At 33.0% G+C, this 17,716-nt stretch overlaps 1 protein-coding gene across 6 annotated transcripts; it reads left to right on the top strand.

Moving 5' to 3' along the window:
• Window positions 1–10,816: 10,816 nt before the first annotated feature.
• Window positions 10,817–16,257, top strand: LOC107892177 (ankyrin-3). 6 transcript variants are annotated; one of them, XM_041101798.1, is made up of 4 exons: window positions 10,817–11,295; window positions 13,380–13,655; window positions 13,961–14,098; window positions 14,425–16,257. In XM_041101798.1, the coding sequence occupies exons 1-4, from the start codon at window positions 10,993–10,995 to the stop codon at window positions 15,970–15,972; spliced, it is 2,265 nt and encodes a 754-aa protein (XP_040957732.1). In that variant the 5' UTR covers window positions 10,817–10,992; the 3' UTR covers window positions 15,973–16,257. The 6 variants fall into 6 exon arrangements, with proteins under 6 accessions (XP_040957732.1, XP_040957733.1, XP_040957737.1 ...); XM_041101799.1 differs by lacking the exon at window positions 10,817–11,295 and adding an exon at window positions 12,058–12,161; XM_041101803.1 differs by lacking the exon at window positions 10,817–11,295 and adding an exon at window positions 12,507–12,523.
• Window positions 16,258–17,716: the final 1,459 nt, after the last annotated feature.

Here is a 17,716-nt window from a genome sequence, read left to right as displayed (position 1 = left end):
ATATTCTCATAGCGGAACTTGACACGTGTCACAAACTTTCAAAACTTTCCTTATTAGTAGCTTACAGTTGTGGAGAAACGTATACAAGAATCCAAAATCTTTATGTATCCTTGATTTATCCTTTTGTTGATTTCTGACCATCTCGTTAGAACGTAACTTGTACCATAACTAGACAAACTAGGTGTATCTTAACTTTGGTGATACCCACTTTACCCAAGAACCCTTGACACACTTACCAATCTCGTCTCCTTTACGACTCAACCCATTCACCGAACAATCTTTTCATGATACTCTATCATTAACTATACGCCTGATCTATCCACCAAAAGCATCGATTGGACGAATAGGATCCCGCCACTCAGATTACTTCAGGTTGCTCGCCTAAGCTCAAGACCCGCCAATACTATGTGTGACAATCTAGTAGCACTCGGAGGATTAAGTCTCCATCTAATTGGAGTAGGTTTTGTATTTAGAGGTGTAGTTGGAACAACTGTAGCAGATGGAAGCTGTTTGGGTGAAGAAGCAACTGCAACTTACTTTTTGGGTGGAGCAAATGTAAAAATAAATCCATTTCAAATTATTTTTATCAGAAAAGACAAATAAAAATGGTCATCCTAATTGTTAATAAAATGCCTCACATGTTAATTTTTCAATATATAACTTGCACTTTTGATGATTATTTACTCATTGCCAATCAAATATGTCAATAAATAACACAAATATAATCTCACTTAGCAAACATTTACAACCATCTAAGTATATAGAATTTTTGATTCCCTAATCATATTAAGCTAATTTAAAAAATCATAAATAAAAGAAAATAAACGCACAAACAATCGAAAGTAATTTTTTTAAAAAAAATTCGCAAATAGAACATCACAAACAGTCGAATAGGGATTTGGGGAAAAAAATGCTAACCCATCAAACTCATTACTAATATAAACAAAAAAATTTAAGAAATTAAATGAATAATTCAAATTACCATTTGTAGCACTTGATTTCAAGTTTGATTGGCTCCTACACACCCATCCATTGCAATCCAACAACTGTTACAAGCAAACCCTAGACACCAATGGGTCGATTAACTAACCCTTTAAACCCCAAATTTGATTACCCTAAATCAGTTCTTGATTCAAAAACCCCAAATGGTGTCTCTAGTTTTGGAAAACCTAAATCTACTTTTTGGGGGTTTTTTTCCAATTAAAATTTGAGTTGCAATTGTTTATTTGGTTTTGGGTTACAAATTTCAAAATAATATCGTTTTGTCTAAAACCCCCAACCACTTGGTGGGCTTATGTGAAATAAATCTAATTAATAAAAATTATTTGCCATGCCACGTCAACCTTGTTAGTGAGGCAATGGATAAGTGACCAAAATGATAAATTATTATAATGATAATGACTAAAATAAAAAGTTTTTTTTAAAATTTTGGTGACTAACTAGGGAATTTACCCAAAAGGTAAACATAATTAACTCCATCAGCATTTTATAATTTTTTATAATTGGTTCACTAAGTTTAACCAAAATTAAAAAAATGTTATTTTGTTTGGCCATCTTCGATCTAATTTTGAGGGTTTTTTACCTAAATAGGATAGAAAAAAAATACTGAAATAGTATGTCAGAAAAAAAATTTACCAAAATAGGTTACTTTTTCATTGGAGCCTATTAGATAGGCGCCAATGAATAAAATAATAATTTTTTTTGAATAAAATATAATTTTATACTTTTTCGGGTTAGTATATAACCCGTATAATACATAGTATTGGCGCCTATCTGGGAGGCGCCAATGGTGGCGCCTATCTGGGAGGCGCCAATGGTGGCGCCTATCTGGGAGGCGCCAATGGTGGTGCCATACTGAAAGGCGCCAATGCTGTGATTTTTCTCTATAAATACCCCCAACACAGACATAAATTTGACTTCAGAAACGGAAGAAAGAAGAAGGAAGGAAGCAGAAGAAAAGAAGGAAGGAAAAGAAGAAAAAAAATTAGGTATTTTGGTTTTTTTTTTAAATAGAATGTAGAGTCTTGTTAGTAATTTTATTATTTGAAAGTTATTTTGTCATGCTATTAATTTTGTTAGCTTCTGAATGAAAAATTTTGCATTAAAATTTTTATGTATTTTGTTTACATTTTGAAACTGTTTTAAGAAATTTGAAATTCTTTTTTACAGATCTAGTATTGAAAATGGAGAATTAGTTTTTTGTATGCGTTTATTTCGATGGAGAAATTTTAACAACAACTGTGGGATGTATATTTGAATGTCGCAAACAAGTAGCAATGAGATTTGATAGAAATATCTTGTTTGATGATATGAAGGAAAAAATTAGTGAAAAAATTTATAGACGTTGTGGGAGAAGGATATCAAAAGTTTTCTACAAGTTTCCAGTATCAACAGATCTAATAAAATTTACCGAAATGGAACTTGTAGACGATGAAGACGTGGAAACAATGGTCGCTCTTTATTGTGGGACTTCGAGTAACAAAAATGCACCGACTCAGTTATTTGCTGAGTTAGCCAGTGTGGAGGCAACTGAAGATCCCACTCCATTAGGTGAAGAAGATGGAGTTGAAGCGCCGTGTATGGTGGTTCCGGTATCGTATGTTGATAGTCAATCACCTATACATGGGATAAATATTGATCTTAATGCTGCAGCCGAGACTGATGTGGTTGGTGATGATGTATACTATAGTAGTGATCCTGTTGATTACGAAGTGGATAGTGAGAGTGATCCCGACACAGACGAGGTCCCGGATGATATTGACGACGAAGGGGTGAATGAGGATAGAAATGTTAATGCGTCTTCAGTCGGAAACTAGATTCGTCGTATTGTGATACACAATAATCCTGGGGCACACATGTCTCGGATAGACCCCGATGCGGCACAAGCAGCTGAGTTTTCGGAGTACCCTGAAATACCATATGCTTACCGAATGGGCGTATATTCTGATCCAGATGAGTTACGCGTGCGCCAGAGATTTGAAAGTAAGGAAGAATGTATGTTTGCGATTAAGCGGTATAGCATGAATATGTCAGTAGATTACAAAGTCATCGAGTCTAAACCAACATTATATATTGGAGAGTGTTGGAGGTCGGTAGAAGGCTGCAATTGACGGGTACAAGCTGCATTTATGCAGAAGTCGCAGATGTGGGAAATACGAAAATTTGTTGGGCCCCACACATGCACTTCAACACGTATGACAGAAGATCATCGAAAACTTGACTTAAAAACTATCTGTACATGCATCATGCCAATGGTGAAAAACATGCCGACCATTAAATTTTCGGTACTGATTGTTGAAATACAAGCACGATTCCAGTATCGAGTATCATACCGGAAGGCATGGATAGCTAAACAGATGGCAATTGAGCAATTGTACGGAGATTTCGATGCATCGTACAATAAATTACAGGGATGGATAGCCACCATGAGGGAACACGTGCCGGGGACTGTAATTGAGTTGCAGACACGATCTTATGACAAGCCAAATGACCAACTACAATCGAGAAAAAGAATTTTCCATCGGATGTTCTGGACTTTTGATCAATGTGTGCGCGCATTTCCCCACTGCAAACTATTTGTGCAAGTAGATGGAACCTGGCTATATGGAAAATACACACAGATCTTACTTCTTGCGGTTGCTCAAGGCGGCAACAGGAACGTACTCCCGATAGCATTTGCCATTGTCGATAAGGAGAACATGGAATCGTGGGAGTTTTTTCTTACCAACCTGCGGAGGTATGTGATTAGCAATGATAATATTTGCATCATTTTCGATAGAGGAAAATGATTAATTGCAGCCATTAGGCGTTCTGGTGTACCATGGCAATCTGTTTACTGCATCCGGTACATCGCGGCTAACTTCCAGCGAGATTATAAGAATGCAGACTGGAAGAGACAAGTTGTGAGAATGGGTAAAGAATTACCTTATCTTTTAAATATAAGTTTTAATGTTTTAGAGCAATACTGTAACTTAAATTTTTTTTAATACATATGCAGCGTACGAGCTAGAATAATATATTATAAAAAAGTTTATCGGAACCGACGGTGACTTCCCGATACCCGGATTAGTACTCCAACTACAAAAACAAATTGTTAGAATAATATATTATAAAAAAGTCAACTAATTATTATAATGAGTAAAAATTCATCACCTATTAACGAGTGGAAATACATATGATTGATGACTAATGGATGCCAAGAATGGCATCCGGTAAAATGCCCACGACTGCAGCAGTATGAGGCATCTGCCTATGTCAACCGCAGAAGGATTTGTTGTCCGACAAAGTTCGCGATACAGCATGGCTAAAACTGCGGACCCCCAACTGTATGAACGAGTGTTATGCAAATTGGATAATAAGGGTAAGTACATCAAGTGGACCTTACTGCCGTTTGCATCCGGCATGAGTACATCTCCTATAAGGTGCATAATGTAAGCTCGAACAGCCTGCATCACCTCCCGTTCATTAGCAGTACTTGGCAAATGCTCAAAATTGGCATGTAGCCATGAAAATCTCAAACTGGTAAATTTCCCCTGACTTGGCGAGCGTCCAAGTAATTCATTGCAAATGGTAGCCGGCCTAGAGATTGAAATTACGCCCGTGACCGTATTCCCGTTTATGGGAAGCCCGAGCTGTACTGCAACATCTTCTAGAGTGACGGTACACTCTCCGCACGGCAAATGAAATGTGTGGGTCTCCGGACGCCATCGCTCGACTAAAGCGGAAATCAAGTCGTATCGCAGATCAAAAGTCTGAATCAATGCCACTGATCCGAACCCGGCTAACTCTAAGTATGGTATTAGGCATTCATCTGGCCGAAACCCTACACTATTAACACGGCCCCTCAATGCGCGGTACGGACCCTGACATTATTAAATTAGCAAAATAGTTAATACAATATAATTTAATTCAACAAATAACATGAATATCAAAAATAAATTTTATTACCATCTCATTAATAGTACTTGATATGTGATTATTAATTAGAGAACCCATTTCCTGCAAATCTGCAATAAAAAAATTTAATTCAGTTAATTTGTTTCAAAAAATCAATAATTACTGTTAAATAAATACAAAATCAAATAAAATTTAATTATATAAAAGTTACATTATATAAAAATTAAATGAGTTAACAACAACTATATGATTAAAAAAGTCAGTTATAATTAAACTTTTAATGAAATGATTTTTAATTTTTTTATAAACTTTATATGTTAAACTCACCAAATACTAAACTAAACACAACAACTTATAGCTTAATCCTAAATTACTAATAAATTAATTTTTAAATAATTACAAACACAAAAATTTATAACATAATCTCAAATTACTAACAAATTAATTATAAAATAATTACAATATTCATACAAAAAATTACAATATTACAATTATCCCCACATTACAATATTCATACAAAATTACAATATTACAATATTCATACAAAAAAATTGCAATATTCATACAAAATTATAATATTACAATATTCATACAAAATTACAAAATTACAATATTCATACAAAAAATTTGCAATATTCATACAAAACTATAATATTACAATATTCATACAAAAAAATTATAATATTCATACAAAATTACAAAATTACAATATTCATACAAAAAATTACTAATCCAAAACTATAAATACAAATTTAATTATAAAATAATTACAATATTCATACAACATTACAATATTCATAAAAAAATATAATATTCATACAAAAAAGTTAAAATATTCTACAAAATTCTAATCTAAACTATAAACACTAAATATAGATAATTTATAATTAATAATTAATAACAAAAAATTCACAATATCTTCTAAAATATATCTTAAAAATTCACAAACTATAAACTTTTTAAATTATAAACAAAATTATTTATTAAAAAAATACATTACCTTTTTTTTTCTTTCTTCTTCTTCTCCTTTCTCTCTTTTTTTTTTCTCTACCGTGTGGCATTGCATTGGGACTATTTGCCATTACTTATAGGCAAAATAAAAAAAGCATGAAGGGACAACACATGCAGCAGCATGCAGGGGCTGCAACAGTGGGCAGAGGGCACCACTGGCGCCTCTCCATGAGGCTCCTTCATTGGCGCCTCTCCATGAGGCTCCTCCATTGGCGCCTACTAGACAGGCGCCACCCGACCCGACCTAACAGTATTCTGACCCGTATTTTTTTTAAAAAATATTAAAAAAGTATAAATTATATTTTATTTAAAAAAATATTATTATTTTATTCATTGACGCCTATCTAATAGGTTTCAATAAAAAAGTAACCTATTTTAGTAAATTTTTTTTCTGACATACTATTTCAGTAATTTTTTTTTCTATCCTATTTAGGTAAAAAATCCTAATTTTGAATTGCAACGTGGCAAGAACTGTTGTACAAACCACGATATCTTGTGCACTCAAGCGGAGGCCAAGATAGGATCCTATTCGGTAGCAAGGATTCAGAACATCCAGTTGTACCTGATATCATCAATATCAACCGTCATGACCCTATTTATTACCATAAAATCATACAGCGATGTACTATATATCCGGATGTACGTCTGATTTATCATCTTATTTGCCACGCCTCAAGATCACAGTTGCAAGACGTAGTCAAAGGAAGGGTTCTAAATATTTCCTTTTGATCTAGATATTTGTGCATCCGTGATTCGTAACCACAGGATCAGATGACCAAAGTAAAAACAAAAAGAGGAAAAGAAAATTGTTGGTCAAACTCAAAAGAGACATGACTCGTCAAGCCAGACAAGGTTGCTTGTTGGTTACTCATATTGACTGCCAAGTATTTTGGAATATTTTGGCAGTAAACTTTATTATTTAACTTTCACTGTACGTAAAAAAAATGAAAATAAAAAATAAAACAATTATCTAAAACTAAAAACATAAAAAATATTTTTTGGTATCACAGAGCTTCCACCAGTTCTAAAACCTTTTTATTGATCTTGTTTTTGATATACCTATAATTAATTTATAGTTATTATTAGGGTAAATTACAATTATTGTTACTTAACTATTAGTATTTTTTTTCATTTAATTATTTAAATTTTCTTTTTGGTCTCGGCCATTTAATTACTAACGGAGAGATAACTTTATAGTTTTTAAAAGTGACATAATAACAACTTTTACTCTCGACAATTTTACATAATGTCTTGATTCCAAAAAAATTAAAAAATTAACTCTCAGTATTTACATATTGTATAAATTTGTATTCTTCTAGCAAATTTTCTTTTATTTATGAAATTAAGAGTTGATTTTAAAAGAATGCGAAAAGATAAAAATTATTATACTAGAATTTTTGGGTGTTTTTATTTTTGGTATATTTTCGATCAATTTTAGTTGATAGACTCTTTTTTTTAGCTTTTTAGATGAAAAAGTCAAGTCACAAAGAAAAGCAAAATTGAAAAAAGAAAAACAAATAAATTACACAACGTGTAAACGTTGATGTTAAATTTTTAGAATCAATACTAAATTAAAATAATATATAAATGTTGAGAGTTAAAGTTGCTATTATGTTAATTTTAAAAGTTATCATGTCATCTTTCCATTAGTTATTTAACGATTGATCACAAAAAAGATGAAGTTGAATGATCATTTTCTAACTTTTTATAGTTGAGTAACAAAATTTATTTTACCAATAATTAGGTGACTATATGTATAGTTTACCCTAATTATTATGGATCTGACTGACCGTGTTTATCGAATTCAATGAAAAAATTGTGTTATCTATCATTTTAAATATTACATTATGAATTAATATATAGTAAACTATAATAATTAGAGTAATATAGTAATATTAGAGATCATGATATGATTATGGTATTTTAACTTTACTGATGTGGCATGCATATGATTGCCACATAACCATTTAATTAATTTTTAAAATTTTTAAAATAAAAAATTATTTTTTTAAAAAAATTAAAATCATTTTTAAAAAGTGCGAAAATTATAAACATATATTTTTAAAATTTTAAAAAATCAATTAAATGTTAACATGTCATCTATGTGGCAACCCACATGTATGCCATATTAGTATAGTTAACAAATGTTGACTTTTTCATCTATTTTAGGATAATTTAATAAAAATAAATGTAAATTCAAAGACTAAAAAAAATCAAAAAAATAAATGAATGGTTAAAATAATTATTTTTTAAAAAATTTAAAAGGTCAGAAAAATCATTATGTCTTATTGAAGTAGCAAATAAAGTAATACTGACGATTAATCTAATAAATTCATAAATCTCAGTTTAAAAATAAAAATTATTATTTTATTATGAAAATAATTTTGTTTTAAAATTAAAAAGAAAAACTGACAGCCATGTGTTGAAAGCTGTTGCATGGCAAATTGCTGGTTACAGCATCTTTCATATTCGATTTTTTTTAATATTAACAATAATATTTATATTAATTGAATTAAGATATGATGGAGTAAAAATAAAATGAATTTATATAATAATATGGGTGAATAAATAAAGGAGATTTGTTTTGATGCAATGAAGAAGGCAGAGTAGAAGAATGGGAATCCGATGAGCATTTATTTTATATTATAAAGTTGGATCAATTTCACGTTCCAACATTTTAATCACTAATTTAGATATTAGGATGGAATTAAGTCCCACCTCATCTCTTTTACTTAATTGTTGATGGGTGGAAGGTGATATCTAAGTTGATTAGACATTTTGGCATACAATATAATGTACTTAAATTAATGAGGGATGTTTGAGAATGTTTTAACAATGTCGTCCTACTAGTTATCCTACCTACGCAGATTAATATATCCCAGCCTTTTATCATTGAGTCCTTGGCTATTTCTACCGTCGTTGTTCACGGTACATGACTACCTCTAATTTTTTTATTGGTTTTGTCTAGGAATGTTTAAACTTTAAATAAAATCGAATTAACCGATCGGATTGATCTAATTCGGTTAGAGACCGGTTAAAAGGTTTTTAGAATTTCGGTTAACGGTTAATTCTGTTCAAAATCGATTAATCAACTTAATAAATAATATTATATATTATATATTATATGCATTAGGCTATTATTAGTGTGTTTAATTCGATTGGTTCGGTCAAATGAACATTATAAATTTATTTATTTTATTTCTTTTATACTTATTTTAACCAAAAATAAATAAAACATATAAAGTTCAGTTAGTTAGGTCAACCGAAATATTTCAGTTCGATTAATTTTTTTTTGAAAAAATTAAGGTTCGATTAGCGATTAAAGGTTAAAAATTTTGATTAATTCAGTTAATACTAATTCGGTTTGGTTAACCATTTGAACACCGTTAGTTCTATCATCAATTTATTATTAGGTGTCATTGTTGGGTTTTGACAATCACGTATTTTTCAATTATCTAGTGCCATTTGTATATTTGTAGGATTTGAATTTTTGAGACGGATGATTATCTTGGGTCTAAACCTTAACATAAAAAAAAATCAATTAAACTTCTTATAGTAATTAAAAATGAAGAGTTGAATTCGATGTTTTGGTAATGCAAAGTGGGTAATCCCACATTGGTTGAGGAAAGGCTTTTAAGAAGGTGTAAATATAGGCTCGCCTTTTATCCTTACTAAGGGTGAGTTTGGATGGGCGGTGCGTTTATCTACGATTAATATAAGAACAGCGGTGGTGGTGAGATTAGATACTATAGTGAGATAAAAAGTAAGCTAAACGCACCGCACTACACTCGATCGCTCATCCAAATCCACCCTAAGTAGTTGGTTGTTGTTTAGCTCATGTTCATGTCAACACATGTTATATTTTTTAATAAAAAAGTTATTCTTTTTATCAGAAATATTTTTTATTTTCAAGTTGAGGAAAATCATCTGCTATTTTTGGAAACTGACACTGCTATTTTATCATTTTTATCCTTTCCAAAAACAATATAAATAGCAAGCCGTTCTTCTCATTTTACACAACAGCAAGCAAACAACAATATTTTCTCTGCATTTTTTAGCTCGCTTGTTTTCTGTTCAGAAAACTTTTCTGATCAAATATTCGACCAAGTTTTCGGCTTTAGTTTTACTTTCCGAATACTTTTGAGAAGAGTAATACCAATTGTGTTTCACCTTCTTTATTCGCTTGTATGAATACTGAAGTACTGTGTTAACCTTTGGAGGTGACTTCCTCTATATGAATACATCGATTAAGGCAGATTTGCTTCTAAGGCAGTGATTCTTCCACAACACAATGATTAATTTATTGATCCTACCAGTGCTAACTATTTTGTTTTACAGTATGTGATACATAAATTAAAATTTTTTAAAGGTGAAAGGAATTACAATGTGTAATTTGAAGGATTGTAAAAAATAGGAGGGATTCCTAGTCCGACATTCATGCACAATTTTGTTTTGGTAATCAAAGTGCTCAAATATATCTCCGTTTTTTCTTCATTTGTGCGTTTTATAGCTGACATAATAAACTCCTAATCTGGAATTAATTAAAATCCTAGGGGGATGTTTCAATATTTTTCACATTTTTCATGTCCAATTTATAGCAAATCAGGACTGTCCAGATTTAAAATTTTTCTTATCAACGGTCCTGATTTGAGATCTGGAATCCATGATCTAATTACCGGATATTCTTAGGCCAACAGTATACAAATCATGGGCCCAACTCACAGTATGCTTAATTTGATTTAAAGAGAAAACCATTAATGCTGTGAAATTTCTTTAAATTAAAAACAGTCAAAATCATAATGATAAATAATTATGTTTTATAACCATAATTTTATCGTGGATATAACCGTGGTAAAAAGGGTAAAAAAATCCTTTTGTAATAAATAAGCCACCTTGTATGTGCTTCACTCTGTGGCGCTCACTTCTTTCAACTTCTTTTTTTTTTTCTGGGTTTTACTTCCAAGAGAGCTGCTTCTTCTTCTTCTTCTTCTCTCTCGAGCCACGCGCATCTTTCGCATGCCATCCCTCTCCTGTAGTTACATCGACTTTTGTGTGCTACCTTGAAGAAACCGCCGCGTCTTAACAATGACGGTGTTTTCCGGCAGCAGACAGGTGGTTCCCGTCGATTACGAGGCCGAAGTTTCTCAGCGTCTGCTCGAAGCTTCTTTAACCGGCGATCTGAGGTCAGCTCTCGAATGCATCGCCGATCCGTTCGTCGACGTCAACTTCGTCGGTGCTGTCTGCTTGAAAACCAGGAAGACAGAAGTCGTTTTGAGAGAAGAATCGGCGAGTGAGGTCCGCGTCGAATATGAGGAGTTTAAGACTGACGTCACCGCTCTTTTCCTCGCTGTTCATGTTGGAAATGTCTCTCTCGTAAAGAAACTATTGGTAATGCAATAAAAAAATATCCGTTTTTTTTCCCTGTTTTATTTATCGTTTTGATCGGTTTGTGACTCAAACTGTTCCATTCACGTTGCGTTTTACAGCGGTTTTTCTTCATTTTGGTTATAAGTTGAAATCTTTTTATCTATTTTATTTTTGTGTGTTCCGTAAGCGTTTTAATCTCCTCTGCATTTCGCTTTTCAAAATTAAATTTGAGTTGTTTATACTGATTTTTAAGAATCATTTTAATGATTATTGAGGGGTTCCCTCCATTTTTGCTTTAAATTTGAATGTTTTGGAAATCAGTAAGTGGTCACTAAAAACCAACGTTTTAGGCCAACAGAGTCAGATCGTTGCTTTTCAGGTCTCCGTTTTTTAAAGCCACTTGATAGAATTCAGTAAAAGTCAAAATGATTTTAAAATTTTAACCATTCATTTCTTGGTTTTGAAGCGTTTCACTGGCGCTGTCTTTAATACTCTGTTTGGCTACTGAGAAAAGAACAAAGTTGCGTAGTATACATATGCTCACTTTGAAAATGACTTTTTTGAATTCAAATTTCAGCCGAGTATTTTGGTGATTTCCTAATTTTTCGAAGTGCTAAAAGTATTTTAAATTTAAAATTGCACGTAATTTGCGTTCTCTAATTACCTAGATTCGTTGATATAATTATATTATTATGTTTTTTTTTAAGTTTTCAAATTTATTATTTATGAATTTAAGGGTTACATCTTACATATTCTCCTAGCATAATCGTCGGAAACTGATATTCTTTTTTTCTTCAAAATATTTCCATATGTTCAAAGATTCAATATTTCTTCCTCATGCTTTATTTCATTCCGCTGCTCTGGTCCCCAAAATACAATTCCTCAGTGTAAATTAAATTTACAATTTTATGTTTTTTACCAACTGTACAATTACCTTTAGAATAGTGACATAAAAATTCATTTATGGTTAAGTTTGCTTCTTTAATTCAGTGTACTTTTATTTATGTTTGCCTTAAATCTCTACCAAGAATCCTGTTTAAACCATGACTTGGTTTGAAACACCAAATTTACTGGTTTCCTTACTGTAACATATAAATAGAGGAGTAAATGTGTGTTCTACCCTCATCTTTCACATTTATTTATGAAAAATCTTTGTAAATATATGGCTATCTTATTATTTATGGGCAAAAAAGCTTAGAATCTTTTTGGTCCAAGTAGGAGTTTATGTCGTATTTTCATTTCCGGGGAGGTGGTGCTATTTTAAGAGTTCTTAAATAAGTTTAATTTGCTTCAACAAAACTTAAGTTGTTGTTTTTAGCTTTTGTTTTGGTTGAATTAGATGATCCTTTTTCTTGATTTCGATGGAATAGTGGTATGTAAGAAAGTTAATGATAGGGATATGCAAATATTAATATTCCCAAGATGTTAGAGTGTCTTATTCAATCATATGTTTGGCTTTTTATTTGCCCTTTTCCTGTTTCACTGAAGCAAAAATTTTCTTTTCTGAAGGAAACCCAATAAAGATTTTCTTGTTCTGTAAGACAATTATAATTTCAGAAGTAATTTGAAGCGATTTGAAGTTTATCTTATAGCATTAGAAAATAAGAGCGAGTAGTTTATTGCCTACCACATTTATTCAAGAGAAACATGCTCTGCAAGGCCCATACTGAGTTGTCACCGACCATTGGCTTGAGTTTGTAGTACAAAATAGTACACGTATATATGATGCATCCCCCATTACCGTTTTTAATTGAAATCATCATGCATATCTTGAAGAACGTTCAGTACTTTCTCTTTCTGTCAATCGTTGCTGTTTTGATCATTTTTGTCTGTTTGCGTCTGTGTTGATTTCTTGTATCTTATGAACGATCCAAATACTTATTATGCTAGTTGTATTATTTTCTTCTTATGGACCACTGTAAGATTTTAAGAAAAGGGAAGTAAGAAAAGAAGATATACTGGGTATTATATGATGTTCTCTCCATTTTTTGGTAGACTTATGAGGATGATGGTAAAATTAGCTGCAAAAAGATGTCTAGTTTAAGTTCCTTTTTACCAGCTTGAACTATCGATGTGCTAAAAGTGCATATCTTTTCATATGACAGAGCGTAGGTGCTGATGTGAATCAGAAACTCTTCAAGGGCTTTGCAACAACAGTAGCAGTCAGAGAGGGTCATCTTGAGATTCTGAAAATCTTGCTTAAAGCTGGGGCGTCTCAACCCGCTTGCGAAGAGGCTCTTCTAGAGGCAAGCTGCCATGGGCAAGCAAGGCTTGCCGAACTGCTCATGGGGTCTGATTTAATTCGGCCGCATGTTGCTATTCATGCTCTCGTCACCGCCTGCTGCAGGGGATTTGTGGAAGTCGTGGACACCCTAATGAAGGTAAAACCATCATACCAACTAATCATGTGCACCAGTTAGCAGCAGTTTATACGACTAAAGCTCTAAAATCGACCATAATAGAAAACAATGGGACATTTCAACAGTTTTTAACCATTCAAAAGACAAAGTAATTCAACATTGATTAGCATTGCTGCCCGTTTTGCTGATTTAGCCATCAATTCCATACTAACCTTATTCAGTTGGCCCTCCAGGACCAGTTACCAGGTCTTGATGTAATTTTGCATAAGAGTATTTTTTATATTAAATTTTATATGATAATCTAATGGTCTCCTGCTCAATAACAGTGTGGTGTTGATGCAACTGCAAGTCATAGGGAGCTGCTTCGGTCGTCTAAACCTTCTTTATACACAAACGTTGACTGCACTGCACTTGTTGCTGCTGTGGTTAGTCGGCAGGTCTCTGTTGTCCGCTTGCTTCTACAGGTGATTTACACAATTTTTGAAACTCTAAATAAATGTAAAATTGGCACTAAATGTCTTTCTGGTGTATAAGTTTTTAAGCTGAAAGCTTTTTATGAGTAGAATCTAAATCACTCGAGTATTATAATATTAGTTTATATTTGGATCTGGTCAACCCCTGTCGTACTTTATTTCCCTCAAGAAGAGTCATTTTAGAAAGATATTATCTTCCCCTATAAATCAACTCATAGAGTTTAAAGAGTTGCATTAAGGAACAACATGCTTCGAATAATCCTTTTCCATTCTTGTTCGTATTTGTTTTCTTAAAACCTACTTTGGCTCATTGACAGTCTGGGGGCCCAACTGATATTAAAGTAAGTCTTGGAGCGTGGTCATGGGACACTACTACTGGGGAAGAGTTTCGAGTAGGTGCAGGACTGGCTGAGCCCTATGCTATCAGTTGGTGCGCGGTAGAATATTTTGAAGATAGTGGTGCCATCTTGCGCATGCTACTTCAGCACCTCCCCCTTGAGACACCTCACTATGGAAGAACCCTCCTGCACCATGCGGTCCTATGTGGCAGTACAGGAGCTGTCAAAGTGCTCTTGAGCTGTGGTGCAAATGTAGAATGCCCAGTTAAAACCATGAAAACTGAGTTCCGACCAATACACATGGCAACTCGTCTTGGCTTGTCGGCAACCCTTCAATCACTCATTGATTCCGGTTGTGATCTAAACTCCAAGACAGACTCTGGTGACACAGCTTTGATGATTTGCGCAAAGTACAAACATGAAGAATGTCTGAAAGTGTTGACTGGGGCTGGTGCTGACTTTGGCTTAGTTAACATCTCTGGTCAGTCTGCTAGCTCGATTGCTGGTTCAAACCAGTGGTCCCGCGGTTTTCAGCAAGCAGTGCTGGACGCAATCAAGGTTGGAAGGATTCCGAAGTCGAGCAATGTATCGGTTTTCTCTCCCTTGATGATTGTTGCCGAAACTGGTGATGTTGAGGCTCTAAAAGCTGTGATTGGAAGTGGACAATTTAATCTTGATCATCAGAATGAGAATGGTTTCTCAGCAGTCATGGTTGCTGCCTTAAAAGGTCATGTTGAAGCTTTCCGGCTGCTAGTTTATGCGGGAGCTGATGTTAAGCTGTTAAATAAATCTGGTGAGACAGCAATTACGTTGTCTGAACTGAACCAGAACCGTGACCTGTTTGAGAAAGTGATGCTCGAATTGGCACTCGAAAAAGGCAACCGCAATTCTGGAGGATTTTATGCTTTGCATTGCGCAGCACGCTATGGAGACCTGGATGCTGTGACATTGTTGACGAGAAGGGGCTATGATGTAAACGTCCCCGATGGGGATGGATACACTCCACTCATGTTAGCAGCAAGGGAAGGTCATGGTCCAATGTGTGAGCTCTTAATCTCACATGGGGCAGATTGTGATTTCAAGAATGGTAAAGGGGAGACTGCGCTCTCTCTTGCTCGAAAAACTGTCATATTGAAAAACGACGCTGAACATGTGATTCTAAACGAGCTCGCTCGCAACCTTGTTGTCAGGGGTGCCCGTATCCTGAAGCATACAAAGGGAGGAAAGGGAAATCCTCACTCGAAAGACATGAAAATGGTGCAGAGTTCCGGACTGCTGCATTGGGGGAAATCAAGTCGAAGAAATGTTATATGCAGAGAGGCAGAATTGGGACCAAGTGCAGCCTTTGAGAAGAACCGGCAGAGCAAGGGTGATGCTAACAAACCCGGAGTATTTCGAGTGGTGACTACCAAGAACAAAGAGGTTCATTTCATGTGCGAAGGCGGGTCCGAAATGGCAGAGCTATGGGTGAGAGGAATAAAGCTTATAACAAGAGAGGCTATTTTTGGTAGCCAGAAAGAAAAGTAGGTAAAAATGAGTTAGAAAGTGTACTGTATAGATACTGGGGAGTATGATATGGTGGTGGTAGTTAGAATTTATGGTATTTCGCTGTAAAGGTTTTGATCTGCCGTAGTTAGTAACTGCTTTGTCATCTGAAGATGACCAAAGCCAAAACTCTATTTGCCATCATCCTCGCATAAATCTGTGGAGCATATTTCATTACTGCAAATTTCCGAAACGTCTTTCTCATTGCTGCTTCCTCGCTAAGGCTCGAGCTGCAGTGTTCCAAAATACAACTTCCCTTTCGTATGACACTGCTTCTGTCTGCTTCCAATGGCTTCTTAAAACGACACAACTAAAACAACCTCCGGTACCATTCTTGGTTTTTTCATCATATTACTAAATTTGTAAAGTAAAAGTTGTGATAATTGTACACTTCTAATAGAAATTATGATCATTACAACACATTTAAAAATATTATAATTTAATTTATAATTATTAGTTAAAAATGTTATGCTAATTTTAAAATAGAGTTATTATTTGAATAAAACTCTAAAGATAAAAAAGGAAATTGATAAAAAAAGGTTTGAGTATTAACTTGATTGAGTATGATATGGGTATTGTTTCCAATAGAAGAGGATGTATTACCTCTTGTACAGCTTGTACTGCCTCTAGATTGTCTGAAAAGATAATTATTCTGTCAAACCCCTCTCAATAGGAATGACCACGCATTCCAAGATTAAGTATTAATTTTAATTAGCTTATAACTATATAATTAATTAACTATAATAATTCTAAAATAATGAGTTTAGTTTAATATAAATGAAAAGTCTAATTTAACAATAATATAATCACTAATTAAATGATAATTGTGTAAAAAAGTTTAATTTAATTTTAATATATTTTTTCTATTATTAAAGTTAATTACTATTACAATTCAAATGAATAAAATTTTTATTGTATAAAAAAAATAATTTTATCACCTTAATTGATATGATTTAACTATTATTAATAATTAATTAATTAATAGTACTCATTTACTTTGAAATCCAACCTCAAATCAAAATGAATAGAAATTTTATCACATACATTTTCTAAAAATGTCAATTTGGTAATATGTTGAATGATAAAGGTTTTTTTTTTTATTAATTCAAAAGTTTCTTCTAACTCGTGCTTATAAATATTATGGTAACAATTATAGTGAGAACTTTTAAAATGAGGGCTTTGAGAACGAAAATGATTTTAGCCTTTAGATCAAAATAAAGGTTTCTAAGCTTTAGATTTCATATTTAACTTATCTTATTAAAATATAAACTACAATACCCAATCTTTCGCTCTTTGAAAAAAATTGGTTAATCGATTAAGGTTATTAAGATGAGTCAAATTGTATTTAAAAAAAAATAAATTTGGGTATTAGGTATTATTATTTCTTAACTGAAAAATTTGGTTGACAATTTTACTCTAAAAATTTCGGGATTTTTTCATTTTAAAATTTTTGGGAATTTTTTCTTAGTTGAAATCAATCAATTTTAATCTTCAATAATTTCAATCTCTTGCCTTCCATTCCAGAAAGAAGTTAAATACCTTGTTAAAAGTAGGTCCAACCCCTACAAACCGAGCCTACTGGGCCAGACCTAATTTCAACAATTCTAGATTCGCCCAATATCTAGGTGACCTATTATTAAAATACCAATAAATTTAACCCATAATTTTAACTTTAATAAAATATTATTTAATATTTAATAATAAAATAAACTGCAGTCAATTAATT

Source organism: Gossypium hirsutum, chromosome D09 (genome assembly GCF_007990345.1).
Source record: "Gossypium hirsutum isolate 1008001.06 chromosome D09, Gossypium_hirsutum_v2.1, whole genome shotgun sequence".
NCBI classification, from domain to species: Eukaryota; Viridiplantae; Streptophyta; class Magnoliopsida; order Malvales; family Malvaceae; genus Gossypium; species Gossypium hirsutum.
This window is presented reverse-complemented; position numbering and strand designations above follow the sequence as displayed.

Bases quoted from the DNA above. Each gene is read 5' to 3' on its own strand.
- LOC107892177 (XM_041101798.1), top strand. From the start codon at position 10,993: ATGACGGTGTTTTCCGGCAGCAGACAGGTGGTTCCCGTCGATTACGAG. The intron at 11,296-13,379 runs GTAATGCAATAA...TTCATATGACAG, and splicing joins CTCTCGTAAAGAAACTATTG to AGCGTAGGTGCTGATGTGAA. The intron at 14,099-14,424 runs GTGATTTACACA...GCTCATTGACAG, and splicing joins TTGTCCGCTTGCTTCTACAG to TCTGGGGGCCCAACTGATAT.